Source organism: Dicentrarchus labrax, unplaced genomic scaffold, assembly GCF_905237075.1.
Source record: "Dicentrarchus labrax unplaced genomic scaffold, dlabrax2021, whole genome shotgun sequence".
Taxonomy (NCBI): Eukaryota; Metazoa; Chordata; class Actinopteri; family Moronidae; genus Dicentrarchus; species Dicentrarchus labrax.
Window position 1 is genome coordinate 4,401,892 of NW_026136723.1, and position 22,701 is coordinate 4,424,592.

The window sequence follows — 22,701 nt, forward strand, 5'->3', positions numbered from 1 at the left end:
CAGCTCGCATTCACGGAAGAGCCACTCAGTGGACAGCAGGAGAGGAAGTTGTTCTTCCGACATGCTGGGACAAATGGTCCTACACAAAATAAGACCTCATGAATTTCTGTTGTAGACAGAATTTTACAGGTGATCAGTACTGAGGTGGTTTTCTTGCTGGGTTTGGCTCCTGGCATCCCGGGGCTGAGTCAGTTAGGTTAGCAGTTTGCTACTTATCAATCTTTCCATCAGGAAACATTGTGAATGACCTCAGTACTGTGACGTTATTCCCTGTTAGTCTCAGAGGTCCTTTAACAAGTAGTTAAAGCTGTCTGTCCATCAGGAAACTCTGTAAATAAAAAACAGAAAATATTGTGAGTATTGTGTCCGTTGAGTAGACAGTTCTTCAACGTGGTCCAGGACACATCCGCATTTACACTATAAAAGATATGAGTCTCGGCGGTCGTTTATTTAGAGCTATGCACTTGTGATCCGATCACCCAAGACGCAGGTTGATATCAGGAGTAAACAGGGTCTGACAGACTTGATAAATGAGAGCCATTGCTACTTTTTTCTTCAAAGTTCACTGACACTAAAGATAAAGGTAGAACGACTCTCATGGCTTCAGGAAAACAATCGTATTGAAGACGTTTCATCCTTGTACAGATAAGATTTTATCATTACGTGATGAATGAGGGTTTCCATTTGTTGGTGTGTGTCTGTGTTTCAGGACGAGTGCTACAACTACGTCAAAGTGTTGGTGCCTCGAAACGACGAGACGCTGTTCGCCTGTGGTACCAATGCGTTCAACCCCACCTGCCGAAACTACAAGGTAAACTCACCTGTCCCAGCCTGAAAGGAAAAGACGACCAGGCCAACAGCTGTTACATTTATTCAGGAGACAGTTTTGTCCAAGGGACTAATATGTTGGTGCTTCGGTGTAACAGTACCAGAGCTTTAAGTGTTTTTACCCATTAATTAAAGCTCTTTTCCAGCTGGATACGTATTGATTTCCTACTTTGTAGGCAGTAGTGGTGGGAAGTAACTTAATGCAGTAACTTAACACCCTGTCAAGCTTGACCACACCTCTTTCACAAATGCAGTGAAATCAGTATTTTGCTCCAGCGTCCCTCCACCTCCCTCCTGTCTAAACCTTTTCAGTCGTCAGTCTACCGGCAGCTTGTTGGTTTAAGTTTCACTCTTAACTGCAACCCAACGTCTGTCGGTGAAAAACAAACCAGTGCTTGTCCTGGATATTGCTGATATACAGACTGACCAGAATCAGTTGATTAAGAATTATTAGGCAGTACACTATTATATGCAACCGTATCCGTACTTGAAATGGGTGTGGCTTAAACCTGGTGTGGGCGGGACTAATTAGAAGTTGTTAATTTAATTTCTCCAAACTTATTTGAATTGTTTGAACAGAATCTGAATAAAGTAACTTAAATTAATCTTCTTCATACAAATGTTACCAAGTTAAATTTACTCAGTTTTCTTCTTCTATAAAAAATCATTACAAATGATTACCCCAACTGGTTGAGGCAGACGACCACCCACCTAGAGCCGAGGGGTCTGTCCAAGGTTTCTGCCTCCTTAAAAGGAAGTTTTTTCTTGCCGCTGTCACCAAGGTCTTGCTCATGGTGGGAATTGTTGGGTCTCGGTAAATAATGTTATAAGGAGTTTGGTTTAAACCTGCTCTATTTGAAAAGTGTCTTCTTATTACTTCTACAGTTTATTTTTGAGTTTAATTCATGGGATTGGTTTATGTTTAAGTTTTACAGTGTACTGAATTTAGTTTATAATTAATTGATTAATGAACCCACAACAAATGGAGTAGCAGCAGTTTAAATATAATCTTCCCTGAACAACATGAGGGTGCTCACACATTGTGTGTTTGCACTTTTTGCTAACATGCCCATTATCCTCTCAGCTGTTGGAATTTCCAAACACACTGTTGCTACCGTCGGGTTAATGAGCAGAGAGACGGGGCGCAGGGACGAGGTGACTTTCACTCTGATGGCGCCCCCCTTCCGTTCAGTGGCGTCTGCTCCTAATTGAAAGTGTCAGGCAGCTCAAGACGCCTCGTCAAGACCAAACACAACACCTTCACAAAAGCCACAATTTCAGGTGTCAATTCAGAGTCGTGTTCCTTTTCTTTTCATGCCGCCGCGGCGCTCAAAGTTTGATTGACAGACGCTGACCCCGTTTAGTAGAAAAACAACACCTGAAGAAGAGGAGCTCCTCTTTCTTTCTTTCTTTCTTTCTTTAAGAGTTTAAAACGAGACACGCAGCACTTGGAACAACAGCGATGCCTGCTGTCGTTTTATGATTGATGGTACAAAATAAAATTAGCTTGTGAAGGAGGTTTCTCAAGATGCTGCAGTTGTAAAGAGAATCAGTAACAAAGCTTTAATTTAGGATTAAAGTGGTCTTTAGTGAAAGCTCCAGAAAAATTGATATTGATTTCTTGAGTTGTTGTTCACACTGCTGAGTCAACTCAATGACTCCGAGAGCTGCAAGAGAACCGTGTTATTATACGTCACTGAAACTGAACTGAAGAACTAAAACTAGGTGCGGTTGGATCATCAGAGTCTTCACCACCATTGGCGTCATTGCAGTCAGCTTCTCCCGGTTAGGATTTCTTCAGTGTTCATGGCTCAGGAGGTTTCTACCGGGAGCCCAATGATCCACAGAGGTCTCCTCCTCTCCAAAACAAAAAGACCCGCTGATTAAAACCATTAAAGGTTAACAGACGACCGGTGAAATGCTCGTTACCTGGATAAAAAGACAGATGTTGTGGATGAGTTTGTAAGAATGCTATTCAACTACATATAGAACATAGGATAGAGTTTATAGACATTTTAGTGCAGAAATATTACATATTATAGCTTTAACTATAAAAATATAATAATAATATTGTCTTTCACTTACAAAACTAATTTAAATAAAATAAACAGGAATGAAGGCCTTGGTCAGTGTGTTTCTATTGTAACATAGTGTGTTTCTGACAACTACATATAGTCATTTTAAAAAGTGAAACTAATAAAAACTAAATCATGCCTGTGAACCATCAGGACCTTTCAGGCCAGAATTCATAACCTTGATTCTGGAAACTTCCTGTTGTGATTTTCATTGGACAGCAGCAGGTCATCATGAGCGCTGCGTGATGTCTCTGAATAAAGACGCCGTTCAGTCCCACTGAGGGTTTCTTTAAATTACACCTGCGTGTGACAGCCGACGTACACAGACACAGATAGTGATGGAAATGAAGGTCAACCGCTACTGAATGTGACTGCTAAGCAGAAACTTACAGAGATAAATGAGGAGGGAAAAAAAATTTAATTCAAGTTTGCGATGACATGTTTGATTTAATTTAGGTAAGATTCACGCTGAATTCTACAGTGTCACACCAACTGAGATGCAGTTGTTGTGGATTAAAGGAAAGAGGAGAGCGAGGAAGAGGAGCGGTTTGGTATCGCTTTGTGATGGAGAAGTCCCGGAGTCAATCCGAGCGAGGGCGAGCGAGCTAGATAAAGTATTGAAAACAGAGAGCGAGGCCGGTGGAGAGAACGGGGTCTGAGAGTGCAGCGCTCGCAGCTATAAACAGATTCAGCTCCCTGAGGGGTGAAAACAGCAGACAGGTGTATTTATGAGGCTTTTCAGGAGGCTAAACGCTCCCACAGCCTCAAGCCTCCGTTAGCAATTCAGCTACCGTAGCTTAGGAGCACAGTGTTATCTACGCAGCTGCCGGGCTGACAGTGAAATATAATCAGAGTCCTATCGGCTGAGCCAACATGTCAATAACGTTATCAGCAGCATAATTAGCTCAGATACTCGGCTGTGAATAAACAACACATATCAAAGTAGCTAGCGTGCTGTCAGTAGCTCTTTTTTAAACTAGCACTTCATTTTGTTTTACTGTTGTTTTTTTTGACTAAATTCTTTGTCTAAAAGATAAAATAGTATCCAAAACAACAAAACAAAAAAGGTTCCACCTTAAAAATCAATGCTTCTCCCACGCTGTTGGACAGACTAAAGGATACCTGCGAGCCGAGCTAATGCTAACGTTAGCTCAGCTTGTTTCTCTGATAACTTAAGATCCAGACTAAAATCCTCCATGTGGGTTCAAATCTAGAGTTAAAAAGCACCGAGATCTAAACAGTGGATGGTAAAAATGCTGGTTAAACCTGGTTAACAGCTACTTAGGCTAAAGCTAACTAGATTATGATATTGTGCTAATGTAGTGAGTCGAGCTGCTGCTAATGTTAGCTCAGCTTATTTCTCCAATAACTTCAGATCCAGACGTCAACATCAATTCTTTTATTGTGACACATGAGTAAAACACTGAATATAAATATCTAAATGTTGCATTAGAAATCAATAAATTGTTTTACCTCCAAATCTTCTGACATTTTTTCCTTTTTTATTCAACTTAAAGCTAAAATGTGCTGACAGCACTGTCACCGTTATCTTAAAGTTGGTAATCATTTTATTATTTAGCCTATAAAATGATCCGTCCCTGTACTATTTAATCTGTCTGTTTATGAGAAAGTGTGTGTTCTTTTGTTTATCTAATGTGTGTCTAAATTGTGTGTTTGATGTGAAAGAGAGAAGCTTGGTGACAACAAATAGAACAAAAAGCAACTCTCTTTATTTCGCTCTGAGATTTGCGTCAGACAAAAGGTGAACAAGGTCAGACTGTGACTTTTTATTTCAGACCTGATCAGATACTGATCACATCATCAGCGCATTATCAGCTGAGCTGTCAGCAGATCTATCAGTGTATTATTAGCTCGGGTACAGTAACATGCAGCGAGTCCCTGCTGACTGACACCAGCTGATTAGCAGCATTATTATCCTCCCTGCTGACGCGCCGTGAATAATATTAGCACACATTATCCACAATTTACCAAACTAGAACTCACTGACTTTATAAAGGAGGTAGCGAATGACGGGGTAGTGGAAGCTTTTAAAACTCCATATTTCGTGTTTTGTTCGAAAATATAAGAAATGTTTAATGTGTTTCCTCTTCCTTGCCTCAGATGACCTCCTTGGAGCAGGTCGGGGAGGAGGTGGTCGGTCAGGCTCGCTGTCCCTTCGAGTCCGGTCAGTCCAACGTTGGACTGTTTGCTGGTGAGTCAAAAGTGACTCTAAAATCATCAAAAAGCCACATAAAACTAAGACTGCTTTCAATTAATCTAATTAAATGGGTTTCTGCTCTTTTATGCAGCTCAAGACATATTGTGATATTTATTGATGTGAATAATTAGTGAGATTGAACAATTTATTCATAAAATACGCAATTATTCACAGTACAGCCTGCAGTGATATGCTTAGTTATCATATTCACACACTCTGCTCAATGCAAGTATAACGAAATAGGGAAAAAATAACATTTGATAGATCAAATTTACCCAAACAACACAGACAACTATGTAAATCTGGAAAGAAAACAAAGGATAAATATGTCTTGATAGATTGACAAATCACAAGGGCCGGTTCAAATCTATGACAATGATTACAGTTAAACTACAAATCCATCTATTATACATACACCCAGTGCCCAAAATGGGCCAGTACTCACCGGTATTGAGTACCACGCACTTCTGTACACGAGTATCCTCACTGAGGTCCGGACTTCAAGGGTTTAAAATAAAAGTAGTGAAATGCCTAAAAATAACTTTACTTTGGTCAACTAGGAAAAAATACATTTATGACTCAATAACAGACCAAAGTACTTTGTACTAAAATGGACATGTATAAAGGTCCATAAACATGTGTCTCTTTCTCAGGTGGAGATTTTTACTCTGCCACCATGACGGATTTCCTGGCCAGCGACGCCGTCATCTACAGGAGTCTGGGAGACGGTCGACCCGTCCTCAGGACCGTGAAGTACGACTCCAAGTGGCTCAGAGGTAGGTTGCACTGTTTGAGCCTGATGGTTAACAACTTGATGAAAACATTTCTTACCACGAGACTCAACTTACTTGTTGTTTTCCAAAACTTTTCAACCACACTGTGACATAAACGTGACATTAAATACTTGAGCCTTGATTGCCTAAAGACTTGACCTGAGCAACGAAAGCTTAGTCAACTCTGACGTTTTGTGCCGGTAACATCCACGACAGCTACCTTCATAACAACAGCAAGTCCACCCATGAAATTTACTGATGAAGTTATAGCTTATAGCTTACAGAGATTAGCTTGTTTTTCTTTGCTCTATGTCATGATAAACTTCAATACATGTGGCCCTACGCTTCAATATATGACGCTGTAGGTACAGCAAATGAGCGGGGTAGTGGAAAGGACAGAGCTTTGGTCTCACACGGGGCACCAACAGCAGTCACCTGGGTTAAAGTCCTGCAGTTGTTTTGTTTTGTTTGAGCCATCCATCCACCCAAACAGCCTTTTTCACTCTTTATACTATGCCAGCTGACTTTGACAGTGGCCACGTCCATAAATAACGCTAGAGGGATACTCACAGCATTATATTTTGAAGCAGAGGGCCACTGACCAAGCGACAGTACTTTACGGGTTGTAGGGAGACATGTTTAGTCTCTGGTGGCTTGTGGTCTTTTTACATTTTATGGACATGTAGAATCATGCATGCTAAAATAAAAGTGTCCTTTCTTTATCAAATGGAACATGGAAGCTTGTTTCAACCTATCTTGCAACCCGTACATAAGGACTCGCACATTTATCTGCAATTTCCAAACGTCAGTCAATTTTAAAAAGTGATACAGCCTCCATTTGCAATCTGTTTCGAATCGTTGCTCACAAATTGGTCCTGTGAAAGGCCTCAGTTTGATGGGGCTCATCAGTCGTGTTTCCTCTCTGTGGGATTTTGAACGGCATCCTGGGAGGTAAAGGTAAAGCGTCTGAAAAATAACAGCATTTTATCACACGATAACTGCTGGAACGTGTTGAACATGACAGACTGATGGTGAGGTGTTACATTGAAAGAAGATATGAGGAGAGTTTTACCTTGAAAATGGAAGAGATCAATAATCACCTCCCCTCCTCTCTGCAGAGCCTCACTTCCTGCACGCCATCGACTACGGTAACTACGTCTACTTCTTCCTCAGTGAGATCGCAGTGGAGTACACCGCCCTGGGCAAGGTACGTCTGTGTGTGTAATGGGAAAAGGTGGTGGAAACTCTATCCCAAACTGTGAGGATCAATATTATACATCAGTTAATGGCCGTGAAGTAACTCAGTTCTGATTGGCTGTGCATCATGATTAGAGGCGTTTTATAACGGGAAGGTCGTAGTCTGGTCGGCCCAGATTTCTACACTCACACCAGTTATTTAAGGATTAAAGGTTCAGTGTGAAACATTTAGGAGAATCTGTTGTCAGAAATGGAATATAATATTCATAGGTTTGTTTTCATTAGTGTACAGAGGGAGCTGGTCCTCTTCTACGGAGTCCGCCATGTTGAACTGTCGTTTCTCCTTCGTTCTTCGTTTCCCGGCCACAGTAGTTTCTCATACATACTCAGAAGGCTGAGTTGTATTCAGTTGATTGCAATTTACAACTTCACCACTACATATGCCACATAATCCTAAACACTGACCCTTTAAAAACTTTCATCAGCTATCCAAAAAATATCTAATAAAAATAAATGCATCCACGAAAACTCTCTCCTTGTGATTCTGTTCTCGCCTTCCTTTAAACAAAAACATCTTGCACCAGTGACGTTTGTTAGTTTCTTCATTCTTACTTCGTTCTTTATACGTTCCAACTAAATAAACAAACTGACTTTCCAGATCATATTTTAAAACTATTATAATATTACTGATCAAAGCCTAACTTTTTGGAAACACCTTAAGGTTCCCATTGTTGGAACCATTAAGATAAATTTCAAGATTCAAGATTCAATACTTTATTGCCATTCAACTCGGTGCAAGTTGCTAGGGATTTGCTTCAGTGTGCTCAAGACATCAACAAAGTCAGAAAAAAAGGACACAGAACATGTAAATACATATACAACACAAGGGCCCCAAAACATATAAGTACATATACGGTATCCCAAACAGGATCACACTTGACGCAGGCAGATAAAAAGGCATACTGTTCACAGCATACCTGGATGACAGTCCAGAAGGCTAGAGTGACAGATGTCAAGTTAAAGTGACATGGTGCATAGGGATGCAGAGTGCAACCACGACTTTACAATAAATAAATCAATAAAACTAGTATGGGTAGCATAAACCCATATAGAGAAGTATTATAAAAACAATGTAAAAGATATACAATTTATACATGCTCATTGGGAGAACCTTTTTTCCTAAGGTACTGGTTCAAGGATGAAGAGCTGTTTAGATATTTAATGGCTCTACAGTATGTGCTGTTGAGAAAGCGGCAGGTTTTTGTCTTAATAGCCCTCAGCCTTCTCCCTGATGGGAGGATGGTGAAGAGGGAGTTGGCAGGGTGAGTTTCATCTTGAAGGATCTTTAAGCCTTTCTGGTGGATACGGGCCTCGTAGATCTCACAGATGGGGGAGAGTTTGCAGCCAATGATTTTTGAGGCCGTATTGACTATCCTGTCCAGCTGCAACCTCTACTGAACAGTAGAGTTGCCATACCAGACAGTAACAGAAAAAGTGAGGACACTCTCAATGGCGGCTCGGTAGAACTGCAACATTCCCTTACAGGCCACCCCAAATTTCCTCAACTGCCGAAGGAAAAAAGCCTCTGGTGGGCTTTTTTGGTAATGTTGTTTATGTTATCCTCCCATTTTAAAGAGGATGATATTGTAGTGCCTAAAAACTTAAAACTGTCCACATGATCCACCACCTCTCCATTGATGTACAAGGGCTGGGACGCCTTCCCACTTCTGCGGAAGTCGACCACTAGCTCCTTAGTTTTGGAGACATTGAGCTCTAAGTTGTGGATGGAACACTATTCAATCAGTGAGAGGACCTCATTTCTATAGGCATCATCATCATCCCCAGAAATCAGCCCCACCACTGTTGTATCATCTGCAAATTTTGGCTCCCTTTGAGTGCAGTCCCAGTTACAAGACATTTATAAGAGTTATTAACATTATAGCCTGCTGTAAATAGTCCCGTAAACCCTTCTGTCTCTCTCTCTGTCTAGGTGGTGTTTTCTCGAGTCGCCCGGGTTTGTAAGAACGATAACGGAGGTTCTCCTAGAGTTCTGGAGAGATACTGGACTTCTTTCCTCAAGGTGATGTCACCCTCTGATTCTTAGCGTGTTCTTGAATGAAATCAATAAAAGAATGAAGTCAACTCACACTGGAGCTGATCTTCACAGTGTGAAGCTGTTGGAGTCTATTATCTGCATGTTTCAGGACACCTTGCATCATTACACTCATTACTGTCTGTTCAGGCCCGTCTGAACTGTTCGGTTCCCGGAGACTCGTTCTTCTACTTCGACATCCTTCAGTCTCTCACCAATGTGCTGCAGATCAACCAGAGACCTGCGGTGGTCGGAGTCTTCACCACTCAGGCCAACAGGTACATGAGAAAGAGTGTGTACTTCTGTCTTTGTGAGGACCAATGAGAGTCTAACATCTTAAAGTGAGGACATTTTTTTGAAAGTGAGGACATTTTCCTTTATTTATGTATGAACTCTCCATGTGCTTCCAGTGAATTATCTCTATGACTTTTCCCTCAGTCTGGATTACATGATGTGTGTAATTCTGCAGCTGTCATCGGGTCTAAAATCATTTCATTTTAATGTTTTCAGTCTTTTGGAGTTTTTTAGTTTTGGTTTAGTTTCATTTGGTTCATTCAGTGTAGGTTAGAAGTTTCATCCTCACATGAACAAAAGTCTTCTGAATATTATGACGAATCATTGGCTTGTTAATGGGGATTGTCTCTGTCGCTCTCTGCAGTATCCCCGGCTCAGCAGTTTGTGCTTTCTACATGGACGACATAGAGAAAGTCTTCAACGGGAAGTTCAAGGAGCAGCGGACCAGTGACTTATCCTGGACTCCGGTACCGGACGAGCAAGTTCCAAGACCAAGGTGAGACACTAAACAGATCATGGGCTCATCAGGTTTATCTAAATCCAAAAGAAATGTGTTTCTGTGTGACACATTTAAGAATTACTTGTTGATTTGTTTGTCTCCAGGCCTGGTACATGTGCAGGCGACGGTCCGGCTGTGGACTACAAGTCGTCGATTCAGTTCCCAGACGAGATGCTGACGTTTATCAAGTCGTATCCGCTGATGGACGAAGCCGTTCCCTCCGTCAACGATCGGCCCTGCTTCACCAGGACCTCCAGCAGGTAACACAAATGGAACTACTATATACTATACTATATATTGTAAGTGCTTGATTCCAGTGGGGACGGCTGCAACGCATCTGGCAGCAGTGAGTGGATCAAGCTGGCAAGAAGCCAGCATAGACAATTTTCAGTTCAAATTAAAACACTGTCTGCAGACCCTGATTGTAAATACAGATATATACCATAACACTTTAACTACTTACTAATGGTAGAAACACATAAATGTCTGAGCAAGTTAACAAAACCTGGTGGGCAAAACTCTCCACTTCTGAAACGCTCCTGGTTGCAGATGCAATGTCACTGACCTGTGGCCCGGTGGATTTAAAGCATATGTCCCCCAGATCCTCAGGGGCAATTTCATGTTTCTAAAAAATAAAACTCGCATCACAAAACCTCTGTAATACATGTGAGTTTGCGTTAGCTAATGTTGAAGCGTTATTTAGCCCCCTTCCTGACATGCTAGCATGACATGGTTGGTACCGATGGATGCGTTAGGGCATCTAGTTTCATATGATACCAGTCACTCTAAAGCCATCAATCACATACTGGTGGTTATCCTCTTCACACATACAGTATGCTTGCTTTATGTATCCATGATCACCTAATCTATTAAAACTGTTACAACAGTGCAGATATTGACTCATCACTAGTGGGTTTTTTTTTCTCCCAGAACATTAAAAATATCTCAGACACCACTGATTTTATTATAAGTGCTACTTTTATTATTGTCTGATTGATAGCGGATGATAAGAGGACTTTTTCTTCCTCTCTGCTCTGCTACTCTGTGATGGATCATTACATCTGCATTTTGTGTTTGTACACATTTACGTGCGGCTCCGGTACAGCGATTTACAAGACGCAACAGTAAAATTATCTCCATCGTCAAATGTCAGAGCCATTGAACTGTAGAGTCATCGTCACTGTCATGGGAATTTTTAATATATCTTTGCACCTAAATGTAGAAATGCATCTGAAAATAAATCTTTAGTAAATTTAATTTCCACAATCAGCAGCATCCAGCAGTAAGTCAGGTTCTGGCTTTAGTCCACACAGATAACAAGAGGAACAAAATACTCCTGGAAGCCTAATAGAGAAAAGAGATCCGAGATGTCAAGAGGAAAGTGGAGAATGTCAACTGTACCCTGAAGAGGCAAGTTTTAAAGTTATAGCTGCTCTGAGGGGCAGCGAATCCACCATCCCGACCTGAAGCGAAGTAGGATAATCATTGGTATCAGCTTTGATTAGTCGTCAGCTCACAGGAACTTCTCTCTCCCTCTCTCTGTCTCTGCCTTGACGCTCTGAAAATCTCTGACCTTTTATAATCTGCGTCTGCAGGTTTCGAATGAGTTTCTGATGGAGTCTAATTACCAGCCTGGAATAGGAATGAGACTCTTAATTCCATGTTCGAATTAGCCTCCGCTCTGGAAGGGCCCGAGCTGACCTAGATAATGATAATGTCGATGTCCAAGGGGCTGCACCGATCCACTCACTTTGTTATATAATACGAGTCTGGGACAGTCAGAGCAGTCTGTTGTCATGGACAGCTGTAAATGTCCTCCATGTACAATAAGTTATTGCCTGCATGCCCTAAACCGACAAACACTAGCCCTAAGCCCAGGTAGACAGATTTCTGCCTGTTTTTGGAGTTATTTATTTGAAGCTACCCTTCATGCCTATCAGCAAGGATTAAAAATGCTCTCAATCTCAATCTGTTTTCGAAGTTGGAATCAGGGTTTATATTATTCTGATCCTGATACCAGTATTGTAAATACCTCCGATATAACCTAAAATGCAGGATTGGGTATCGGAGAGTATGCAAGTCTTTGCACCGATCCGTAATGTGTACTTTATTTGCCCCGAAATGGGATCTAGCTACGTCCTGACAGCAAGCATCCCATCCCATTTTTCTCCACGATAGCAAACTCACGACCCACCCTTACCCTAATATCTGAACCAATCTTACTCCTGATGCCCTAACCAACAAAGGTAAGGAGTACTAGCCAATTAGAGTAGGGTGGGTCATATGTGCTGAGCTGCCACGTAAAAACAGAAAACATCCGATAATAAAGCTCAAAAGTCTCCAATGAGAAAACACCACTCAAACTTTGTAAAAGAATAATATATCTGGAAGTTCATCCGACCTTTAAACAGAACAATGATGGGTACGAAATTTGTCATTTCTGAAGTGTTGCTGTTGGATTATTTGCAAATAAATTAGAATCATCAATTATTTCTCTTCAGATTTTGCAATAGATTTTAATAGTTTCACATTGTCAGTTTCATTACAAAGTTACTTTCAAGGCCAAATTGTGATTTTAGTTCCCAGGGGAACATTGCACATTTTATAAAAATATGACAGGGATACTGTCGATGATAATGGGTAATAAAGAGGAAGAGGTTTTGTTTTTATTGTAGTGGTCTTTGACATTACACATAAAGCAAAACTCTCTTCGCAACAGGAAATGTTTTATAGATTTTATAGTTTCTCACCAAGGGTCTTTTCTTGTCACTCCGAGGTCCAAGCTGACCCAGATCGTGGTGGATGTTTCGGCTGGTCCCTACAAGGACCGGACGGTGATGTTCCTGGGCTCAGACGACGGCAGAGTCCTGAAGGTTTTGGCCAGCACGCATCCCAACGACAGCTTTGGATCCAAACTGCTGGAGGACATTGATGTCTACAACCCGTCCAAGTAAGACCTGAGTGGAATATTGTAGTACTCGCCCTTCTGAATACTACAGCTGCTACCGCTGAACCTTTTAATAACCATGTTCATATAATCTGCTGTCTGTCTGTGTCCAGGTGTAACGTTCAGGGTCAGGAGGACAGGAGGGTTCTGGGACTGGAGCTGGATAAAGACCATCATGCTTTGTTCGTAGCCTTCACCAGCTGTGTCATCAGAGTGCCGCTCAGCCGCTGCACCCAACATGGAGCCTGTAAAAAGTAAGACAACAGGACTGAAACCAGCTTTCTTTTATTAAAACCAGATTAAAACGGCCCCCTTTCGATTCTTGTCAGCAGTCAGTTAAACACACTGTTAATAAGCCATTTTTCAGCAGTAGAAGCTTGAGTTTTCTGAAAAGTAGCAGCACAGACATCTGCAAAAGACTATAAATTTGTTAATTGTGGAAACCATCCAAAAATCAGAATGGGGAAATCTTTTTAAACATTAATCTACGGAGCTTAATTTGGCAACATAATCAATATTGTAGAAGCAAGTGTGTGCCGGGGGGAAATGGGAATGCCGAGTCTGAATAGTTAAATATGAACAAAAAGAAGCTCATTTATAGACTGAACAGAGCTCACTTCCCAAATTAGAGCACATTCATCACTGGAGAAGCGTGCACATACACACACACACAAACCCTCATAGTCACTAATCAGACTCATTTTAATTACTGAGTACGATGAATGAATGATGTGTTAACACAGCTGCAGAGGTACACAGAGGCTTCCACCAGCTGTGTCTCCATCACGGAAAAAAAGACGTAGCCACTCTGTATCTCTTCATCTCTGTCATCATCTGGGAGCAGAACTGAAGGCTTGAAAAATGGACTGAAGTTGGACTTGAGGACTTGGACTCACAGTAGGCGTGACTGCCTCCCTAAAAATTTTTTTTTTTGTAGTTTTGCGCTGGAACCATTAAACAGTATTGAAATTACTTAATCCCATTTATACTTAAAAAACAGTTTATTTATAACCTTGAAAGTGAAATGTTAAATACCAGATCAAATGTCTTAAACGGTCAACATTTAAAGACTTGACACGTCTTGTCTTATGAATGCAACTTCAGGGGACTTAGACTACTTGGACTCCTCTTGGATTTGAGATGTGAGTTGGACTTAATGTCTTAATTGACTTAAGACTTGATTTTTCTTAGTATTTACTGAGATGTGTCTCTAATGGCTTGAGATTTACCTCAGACTTGCATTAAAAGACTTGAAAGAAGACGTGAGACTTGTCACAGACTAGTCTAAAATTACTTAAGACCTGAATTGGACTTGCCATGAAGAACTTGAGTCTTGACTAAAACTTTGAGCATTGAGACTTGTCTCAGATGACATTAGACTACCTGGTCTGGACTCAAATGCTGGCGGTTCCATTTGCCCTGAAGAAGTTTAGATTTGACTTCAGCCTCAAATGTAGACCTGTCAGGAAGGACTTGAATTTAGACTTGTTCTTAAGACTTGAACTTGACTTGCCATCAAGAACTTGAGACCACACTTGGAGACTTGGACTTGGTCTTCACTAGAAACTTATCTTGAGTTACTTGAGACAAGAACTTGACACTTACTCTCAGACTCGAGTCATGACTTGTCTCAAATCACTTGAGATTCGACATGGCCTGACTGACTGAAGCCTTTTGCTCCTCCAGGGAGAAAAACCTCTCTCAGTTATTTTGAGATCCCGCCAGTTGATCCCTCTCCCTGACATTTCAGCCTGGGCACCTCTTGGGCGAGCCTTTGTCCTCGTTCCTTATGGGTACCACTTCATCTTGTCTCAAAGCCTGTCACCCATTACCAGTTCATTTTGTTCACACACTTTGCATGCCAATCACACAGTTCACAGTCAGGCCAGCCAAAACAACTGTGTGTGTGTGTGTGTGTGTGTGTGTGTGTGTGTGTGTGTGTGTGTGTTAGACAGTTGTCTATTCAGACACACACGTGGCATCAACCAATACAGAAGAAAACTCTACATCCTTCCCTCTCTCTCCCTTTTTTGTCTCTCCATCTGTTTCCTCTTTCTCTCTTTTGTCTCTTGGCATTTCAATGTTGTAAAGCCTCAATCTCATTCGCTCTCTACTGTTTCCTCTTGTATCACCTCTTTCTTCACTCTCCGCCTTTCTTTCGTCTTTCCATCTCTCTCCTATTCCATCTTTCTAGGTCTCTTTCTGTCTTCCCTTTATTCTCTGTCAATCTCCATCCTTTCTTTCAGTCCCTCTCCCTCCTCCTGTCTCTTCCTACTGACGCTGCTTTAAATAGTTTTGGATCAGTTGTTACTGCGTTTAAACATTCATTTTTCTGGAGGTTTTTGTTTTACTTAAACATACAGTCTGTAATTTCTGCCACTAGGGGCTCTCTCATATCCAAACAATAAGAAAAGATATAGTTTGATGAGGTGGTGAAGCAGCATGGGATCATGGGAGTTGTTTGTTGTTTGTTGATCGTTTGTTGTCTTCACCACCATTGCCGTCATTGCAGTCAGCTCCGGTTAGGATTCCTTCAGTGTTCGTGGTTCAGGAGGTTTCTACCGGGAGCCCAATGATCCACAGAGGTCTCCTCCTCTCCAACACAAACAGACCCGCTGATTAAAACCACTAAACACACTGAATAAAGCAGTTCCACCTTAAACACACTGAATAAAGCAGTTCCACCTTAACAATCACTGCTTCTCCCACGCTGTTGGACAGACAAAGGACGTCCCGGAGGGGCTGCGAGCCGAGCTGCTGCTAACGTTAGCTCAGCTTGTTTCTCTGATAACTTAAGATCCAGACGTCCGATGACTAAAATCCTTCATCCAGTTCAAATCTAGAGTTAAAAAGCACCAAGATCTAAACAGTGGATGGTAAACAGTCAATGTATGACAGCTTCTGGCAGACGACCACAACGCTGATGCAGGCACAAAGGGGGTATGGCGCCATTGACAGGCGACCGGTGAAACGCAGCGTTACCTGAATAAAATGACGATGAGTTTGAGCGGTGTTGGAAACATTTGGGATAATGTAAGTATACAACAATATTGATTCACACTCTTCTTCTCCCCCTTCAGAGCCTGTCTGGCCTCTCGTGACCCATACTGCATCTGGCTGCGGACTGGGAGCTGTGCCAACATGGCTCCAGGTTTCAAGTACGTGTCACTTCCTCTTTGTCACTCTCTCTTTTCATTTTTTTCTCTCTTTCCTCTCAGCCGTCATCAATCCGACAGCTAATAAAGTTTTGACGGCTCTGCTCGTATATCTGCCGCGGCGGGCAAAGGCTCGTATATCTGAAAGATGTAAATCCATGATGCCTTTCACGCTCGCAGCCAAAGTGAAAGGACGGATGGGGAAACATAATGGGAACAAATGTAAAAATGGATGTCAGCGGGAATGTACTGCGTGCACTTTGTCGGTATAAATCTCTTTTTATAAAACTTTGTTGAAAAAGACTCATAATGAAGCTCGGTTTGTTCTCTGAGTGCAGTAAAGATCCAGGAGCAGGAGATTACACTCCTTCCACATCTTATTTAGCTTCAAAGTTAGTTTTTCGTCATTTTCTGACACACTCATTAGCCACTTTGTTAGATACACGTTGACATGTCAGGTCGACATGACAGCATCACACAGCGGCTGCCGATTTGTCACTCACACATCTCATTCCAGCTCTTCATAATCAGATCCTTTGCTTGTGGAAGCGTCTGCACACCGAGCTTTGTGACATGGCGCGTTATCCTGCAGTCAATACCCAGCTAGAAATGTTCGGCTCTAAAAATGTTCTGAGAATGTTACCATGCAATGTTCTGCTGATGTTTTCAGTGGGAAGTTTTTTTTAGTTATAAAAGAACATCCCATCTATAACATTACCAAAGCACCCTCTGAATGTTCCATTGTTTACATGTCACTTTACAGAAATGTTGTCGGGCATCTCAGGCCTTAACGACATCTTTGAAACCTTTTCCAAATGTTGGCCTTGGCTCTCACTCATTTCCTCCACAAGCTGTCGTCACTCTCTGCTCGGGTCACATTACAAGAGGCTGAGCTGTCTGTCTCCACATTGTCGCTCTCCCTTGATTTCTTTTCACTAGTGCAAAAAAAAAGCAGAAATCTGAAACTGTTCTGAAAACTCGAGTCGGTGTGTAAACGTGATGACGTGTTTATCTTAAAATGTGCTACAATTTCGACCTTCTGGGTCTGAAATGTAAAGCCAATGTGGAAGAGCCTTAAACCTGCATTTGGCTGGCAGGGGTCAGCTCTACTGGCTGCAGTGTTGAGTTTAGAGATCCACAGCAAAGAACGCTGCGTATTAACACAGTAAACAGTTTGTCACGGTCAACAAACAGATTATTGAGTCACTCATCAACTCTCATAAAGGAAGTGAGTCATGTTCTTGTTCACCGCTCTATAAATAGTTAGATTGATATTTAAAAGCAAACAGGAAGCGTGTGGTGTTTACATGCTGGAGGTTTGAGATCCGATAAGATGAAGCTTTGATGATCGTCAGGGGAAACAGTTTTCCCAGGAGACGCTCAGCTGAGGGATTGTTTCAGAGTCCTGACTCTGCCATACAGCCGGCGTGCCGAGCATCAGTGCTCGGGTGGCTCTTGATCACCGATCTGCGCTGTTGCTCACACAACCTACGTCCCTGCAGTGTCGACTCAGGTGATGTGCCTCGTTCCAGACCAGGCGGCAGCAGCTGAGCGGCACCGGCTCCGAGAGTTCCTACAACAGACACGGGAAGGAGCAGAATGACGGCACATAAACACATGTTCAAGGACCACAGTTCATCCTGCTGCGTTGTAAACATCCTCAGGGTCACTTGATGAAAAGAGCTAAAAGCTGCTGCCTGATGCTCATTTCAGTCACAGAGCATCAAAGCTGAGATAACGTAAAAACCTGATCAAACATCCCAATGAAACAGGAAGCAGAGAGCCGTTTGCTTCCTCATATTTACATGTTTCTTATAAAAACAGGCAGCTAGGGCAGGACTTGTCACAGATATTGATTGGCATTCACAGCAGCCAATAGCGCTGAGTGTGTTAATCCCTCACTTGGACCCAGCAGGACTGACACAGACGGTGCTAGTCTGACAGTACCGAGGTGGTTTTCTTGCCGGGTTTGGCTCCTCGTATCCCGGGACTGAGTCAGTTAGGTTAGCTGCATGGCTGACCGAGCTAAAGTGCTTTACTACTTATCAATCTTTCCAACAGATTCATTGGTTAGTTGGCTAGCAACAGTGTTTGTTTTTTGGGGCTGGAGCTCACTGATTACAGTACAAAGACAACTTTATCAGTGATTTGGGTGAAACTGGATCCCTCCGGCTGCCGTTAACAAAGCTAAATTAGCTCAGCTTAGCTTATGCTGTTAGCTTGGGCAGCTAATGTTAGCTAACTTAGCCCTGGCAGAACCCAAAACCAGCAATAAAACCACCCCAGTACTTTATTCAAACTGTCCTCCGTCAGCATCAGATGCTGCATTCAGTCCCGGTCTGGACCTGCTGTTCACTGGGAGCTCCCAGTCCGACAGAGTCAGCTAATGGGTCCGCTGGGGGGGGGGGACGTTGCTCACAGCGCTATTGGCTATTGTAACAGGTCCCTCGCTAACTGCCGTTCTCTGGTTTCTGTTTCATGTGGACTTTAAAGTTAAAAGATAAACAGCTCTGTAACTATAACAAACTGTGATGGTGACACATAGTTTAAACACGTCTTTATTTTCCTGTCCTTTATCATGTGCAATGAGTTAATATGGGCCGATCTGTCCGTGAGGTTGTAGTCCTGGATGCTGCGTTGCTCGTCTTCCACAAAAGCAGAAACTGGTGCACTTGACTCTCATGTTCGTCAGTGTCGTCAGATCTCAGCGTTAAAGCATCCAGACAGTTGAATAGAGTAAATGTAAAAGTTCTGTATAAGATCCAATCTTAAATACTTCAAGGTTGTAGGACCTCTGATCCTTTTAGTCACTCTGGCTGAAACCTTGACTGATATAAGAACATAAATGTACCCGTGCAGCCATTACGAGGACTGTCATGTGTTTACTTCGTCTCTCCTGCAGCGGTGGACAGAAAAACAACTCTGTGTTGGCTGTCGACCTGCAGGAGTTTATAAATAATGATATTTACAGACAAGGAGGCTGCAGATGCTGTGCTGCTCTCCCAGGATTAAAACAACTCCTCCCCCGGAGAGACAAATATGAAAATAATATCTCTTCGATTTGTGCGAGGGGAGCGGAGGAATGGCAGAATAACCGGCGGGTTCGGCCGCAGATCGATGGTCATGAAGTGTTGTGGAGTGGGCGCGAGCTACCTGACACTTTGGAGTTATTGATTGGAAGGTGGCGCGAGGGAACACATTTGATTTCACAAGCCACTTGCTGCAGTGTGTGTGTGTGTGTGTGTGTGTGTGTGTGTGTGTGTGTGTGTGTGTGTGTGTTATGCTGCTAAAATCTCATCTTGTCTCGGCATATTGATGGACCCGATCGCAGAAACACGGGGGGATTTCATCTTCAGGCTCGACTCTCGTGTCTTGAATTTTGAGTCGGACTAAAAGCATTGGGGAGTTTAAAGAAGCACCTAAAGGAGTTTCTCTGCAGGTTTTAGCCCATTAACTTTAAACCATCTACACTTTAAATTACTGAAGAAGCTTTTCCCAAATGTAATATTTTTATATACACAGTTTGGGGTCAGGATTCGGTGTGACAGGGAAAACAAAAGAAAAACATTAGATTAAATTAGATTTATATCATTTTTGGCACATATTATTGACCATATTTTTTGGCACTGTTTGTAACTATAGATAGATATAGATATCTTATTCTTTATTTGGTTATTTCTCACATGCCTTAACCTTAAAAACATGTAATTACTGGTTGACAGTTTCCTTTAAAAGGTGTTACAGTATGTATAAGGTCTTGTATATCTGAATAATTCAACAAAAAATAATACCTGTAAAGAGAAATGAAAACAACACTGAAAATAACCAGCTATCAGATGTACGTACCTGGCTAACAATTAATGTAGATTAGCTCGTTAGTTAGCTATTGTTTTTCTCTGTAACAAAATGCTAGCTAACTAGCCAGAAAAGGGGCGGAGCATAGAAAGGGTTAATTAATAAATGGATGGTTTCTAGTCTACTGACTACTCAAAGCACACACACATGCATACACTGACGGCAAGGTGCCAGCCGTTCATCAGGAGCGGTTAGGGAGTTCATCGTCTTGCTCAAGGACACTTCGGCACTCACCCTGGAGGATCGATGGCCATGCTGCCTCTCAAATGGAGGGTTTAGCTTGAAGAAAATCTTTAGGATTGTAACTTAAAGGTCTTAGATTTTGTCATTTAGAATCAGATTGATACGCAGCAGTGGCTCCCTCACAGTTTCAGTGCAGCTCTTCAGATTTTCAGCTTTTGTTTTATAAATTGAGTCTGTCTCTGCGCTTCAAGACTTCCATCAAACGTGAACACAATCAATGTCAAACACAAATATCCCAGCAGGCATACATAATCCCTATATGGATCCACACTCGGCCTGAATGTGATGTTCTCCTCGGCTGACAGCTCTTTATATTCGCCCGTCTCCTCTTGATGTGTCTCTTCACATCGATCTATGACTCATGAGCCTCTGGGGGGGGGTCGTGTGTCTTTTCTGTGAAAGATTCAACTTTTCATACACTGTTGGTCAGACGAGCAGTTCAGACGAGTCAGTTTGTTTAAAGCTGGTTAGCAGAGAGCTAATTAGCTGATTTTAATGTTTCATCTTTTTTCATCCCAGTTGAAATGGAAGCAACATACAACCAGATGGATTTTGGTAAAATTGTTAAATTGTTATATTTTACTATGCAGGAATATCCTAATGCGCCATGACGTACTGCAAGTTGAGCTACTCTCATTAAGTAATTACAGTGATTGGATTATTAATTTGTGGGTTTAAGAAATAATATTGCTCCAGTGATCCCTGTTAAAACTATATTATAGATCTTTTTACTTAGACATACTTGTCATTTGATTTGGCAGAATGTTTCCTTGTTGAGCAGCTGAGGGGCCGAAACACAAAGACAGAATTTCAAACAGTTGACATACTGGGTTTTGAAAGGTTTGAAACAGCGGCAATGTGCAACAAGTGACAAGAGCTCCTGGGGAGATATTGATTAATTTTGAGGTTCATAAGGCAGAAAGTTCCTTGTCTTCCTCCAAATGGAGGGTTTGATGCAGAAGCAGAAGCTTTCTTCTGGTCCACTTCATTTACTTTTGACTCAGTTCAGCTGGAAAACCGCTGAAAACGGCGGTGAGGCGCTGTCGAAATGCAGTTTCCTAACTTCAGAAAATCACACAGACCTGCACACAATCACAGGGGAAACAATAATATCTACAGGGGCAACAGAGACGACTGGCGTTTTTAATACAAACGACAGCGGAGCTGCAGGAAGATTAAAATGGACAGGATGAGCCGGCGGAGATGAAAAGAGATGAGGAAGGAAACAGAGAGGGAGGCGAAGGTGTGATGCAAGAGGTGGAAAGGAAAGAAGAAGCACAGTGAAGATGAGAGACGGAGAATTACAAAAAGCAAGCTCAGAAAGAGATATCTGTGTCAGAGTTAAAGGAAGAGGAAGTAAAACAAGCAGGAAGATACACAGAGACAGACATAAAGGCAGTTAATTCTCTTCCAGACACGATGGGTGTTTTATCTGCTTTAGTATCGGTCAGTTCTGCCTTTGATAAACTGACTTTGGCTTTAAGCTTCAGTGGATTCACACACTAGCTAGCTAAGAGATTCTTCATAGCTTTTGTCTTTCTACTCTTCTGTCTCTTTTATTAATTAAAATGTCAACCCTGTTTCCTACAAAATACTATTAATAATACCACTAATTTGCTTGCCAAATCTGTTTTAGAGGACACATAATTGCTGTAATTGAAGTCACAGGGAGGAAGTTGAGGACTTTGACACTTTCCCTAACTTTTAAGTCCCCCTCCAGACACGTGTAAAAGTCAAATTACTCTGCTTTGAATGTTTAATATTTAGTTTAACATAAAAAGTAAAAAACAAGCACTGAAAATGGCACTTAAAAAAAGCACATCAACTCTTTCTTCCTCATTGAGAAATTGTGAATCAGCAGTTGCCATCAATATGGTTAGTGTTAGAGGAAACATTGGAGAGCTTCAGCCATAGCCTCCATGTTACAACTCAAGGTTCATTTGCTTATTCTGAACCTTATGAAAGTTCTCACGGTTCTCACGAGCAGATGAAGTTTGATGAATTGTTACTGAGCAGTCACATCTCATCCGTGTTAGCTTAAAAGTTGTCAGTCTCAATTCAAGGTCCACTTATTCGCTTCTTGTTGAGCTTTGAGGGTGTCACAGAGTCCTCAACCTTTGGATTTGTTATGTCAACTAGCATAATCATGAATGGGTTATAAAAGTATAATAATTCTAAAAAAAAGTTATGCTAGCTCATTATATAATGTAAAACCAGTCCAGTCTACAGCCATGCTAACTTGCGCTCAATGCTAACGTACTAGATGTTTAGCAGATAGCTTATAGTTTTAACCAGGTTCATCCAACACTTGCTAATTATGATGGATATTGATGAGGTTACAGCGACCACAGAGCAATCGAGAGAGAGAGAGAGAGAAGTGAAAAGAAAAGGGAAGGAAGAAGAGAATCAGCTCCGAGCGAGGAGGTGGAAAAGATTTATAACTGAGAGCATCATTAGAGCAGAAAGATTTGAGGGAAGAAGAAGATGGATTTAGGGACAACGTGAGCGACTTTCCTGAATAGATT

The 22,701-nt window shown here is 41.8% G+C and overlaps 1 protein-coding gene across 4 annotated transcripts in view; it reads left to right on the top strand.

The window, feature by feature from the left end:
- The window catches only part of LOC127357965 (semaphorin-6D), a 140,680-nt gene that overhangs the window by 81,738 nt on the left and 36,241 nt on the right, over positions 1–22,701 (top strand). For all 4 annotated transcript variants that reach the window (XM_051390626.1, XM_051390624.1, XM_051390622.1 and 1 more), the window contains 11 exons: positions 710–811; positions 5,025–5,115; positions 5,775–5,897; positions 7,013–7,101; positions 9,082–9,171; positions 9,334–9,461; positions 9,842–9,973; positions 10,081–10,236; positions 12,753–12,926; positions 13,037–13,177; positions 16,004–16,081. In XM_051390626.1, the coding sequence (XP_051246586.1) occupies positions 710–811; positions 5,025–5,115; positions 5,775–5,897; positions 7,013–7,101; positions 9,082–9,171; positions 9,334–9,461; positions 9,842–9,973; positions 10,081–10,236; positions 12,753–12,926; positions 13,037–13,177; positions 16,004–16,081 (1,304 nt within the window). The remainder of the gene's footprint in view (positions 1–709; positions 812–5,024; positions 5,116–5,774; positions 5,898–7,012; positions 7,102–9,081; positions 9,172–9,333; positions 9,462–9,841; positions 9,974–10,080; positions 10,237–12,752; positions 12,927–13,036; positions 13,178–16,003; positions 16,082–22,701) is intronic.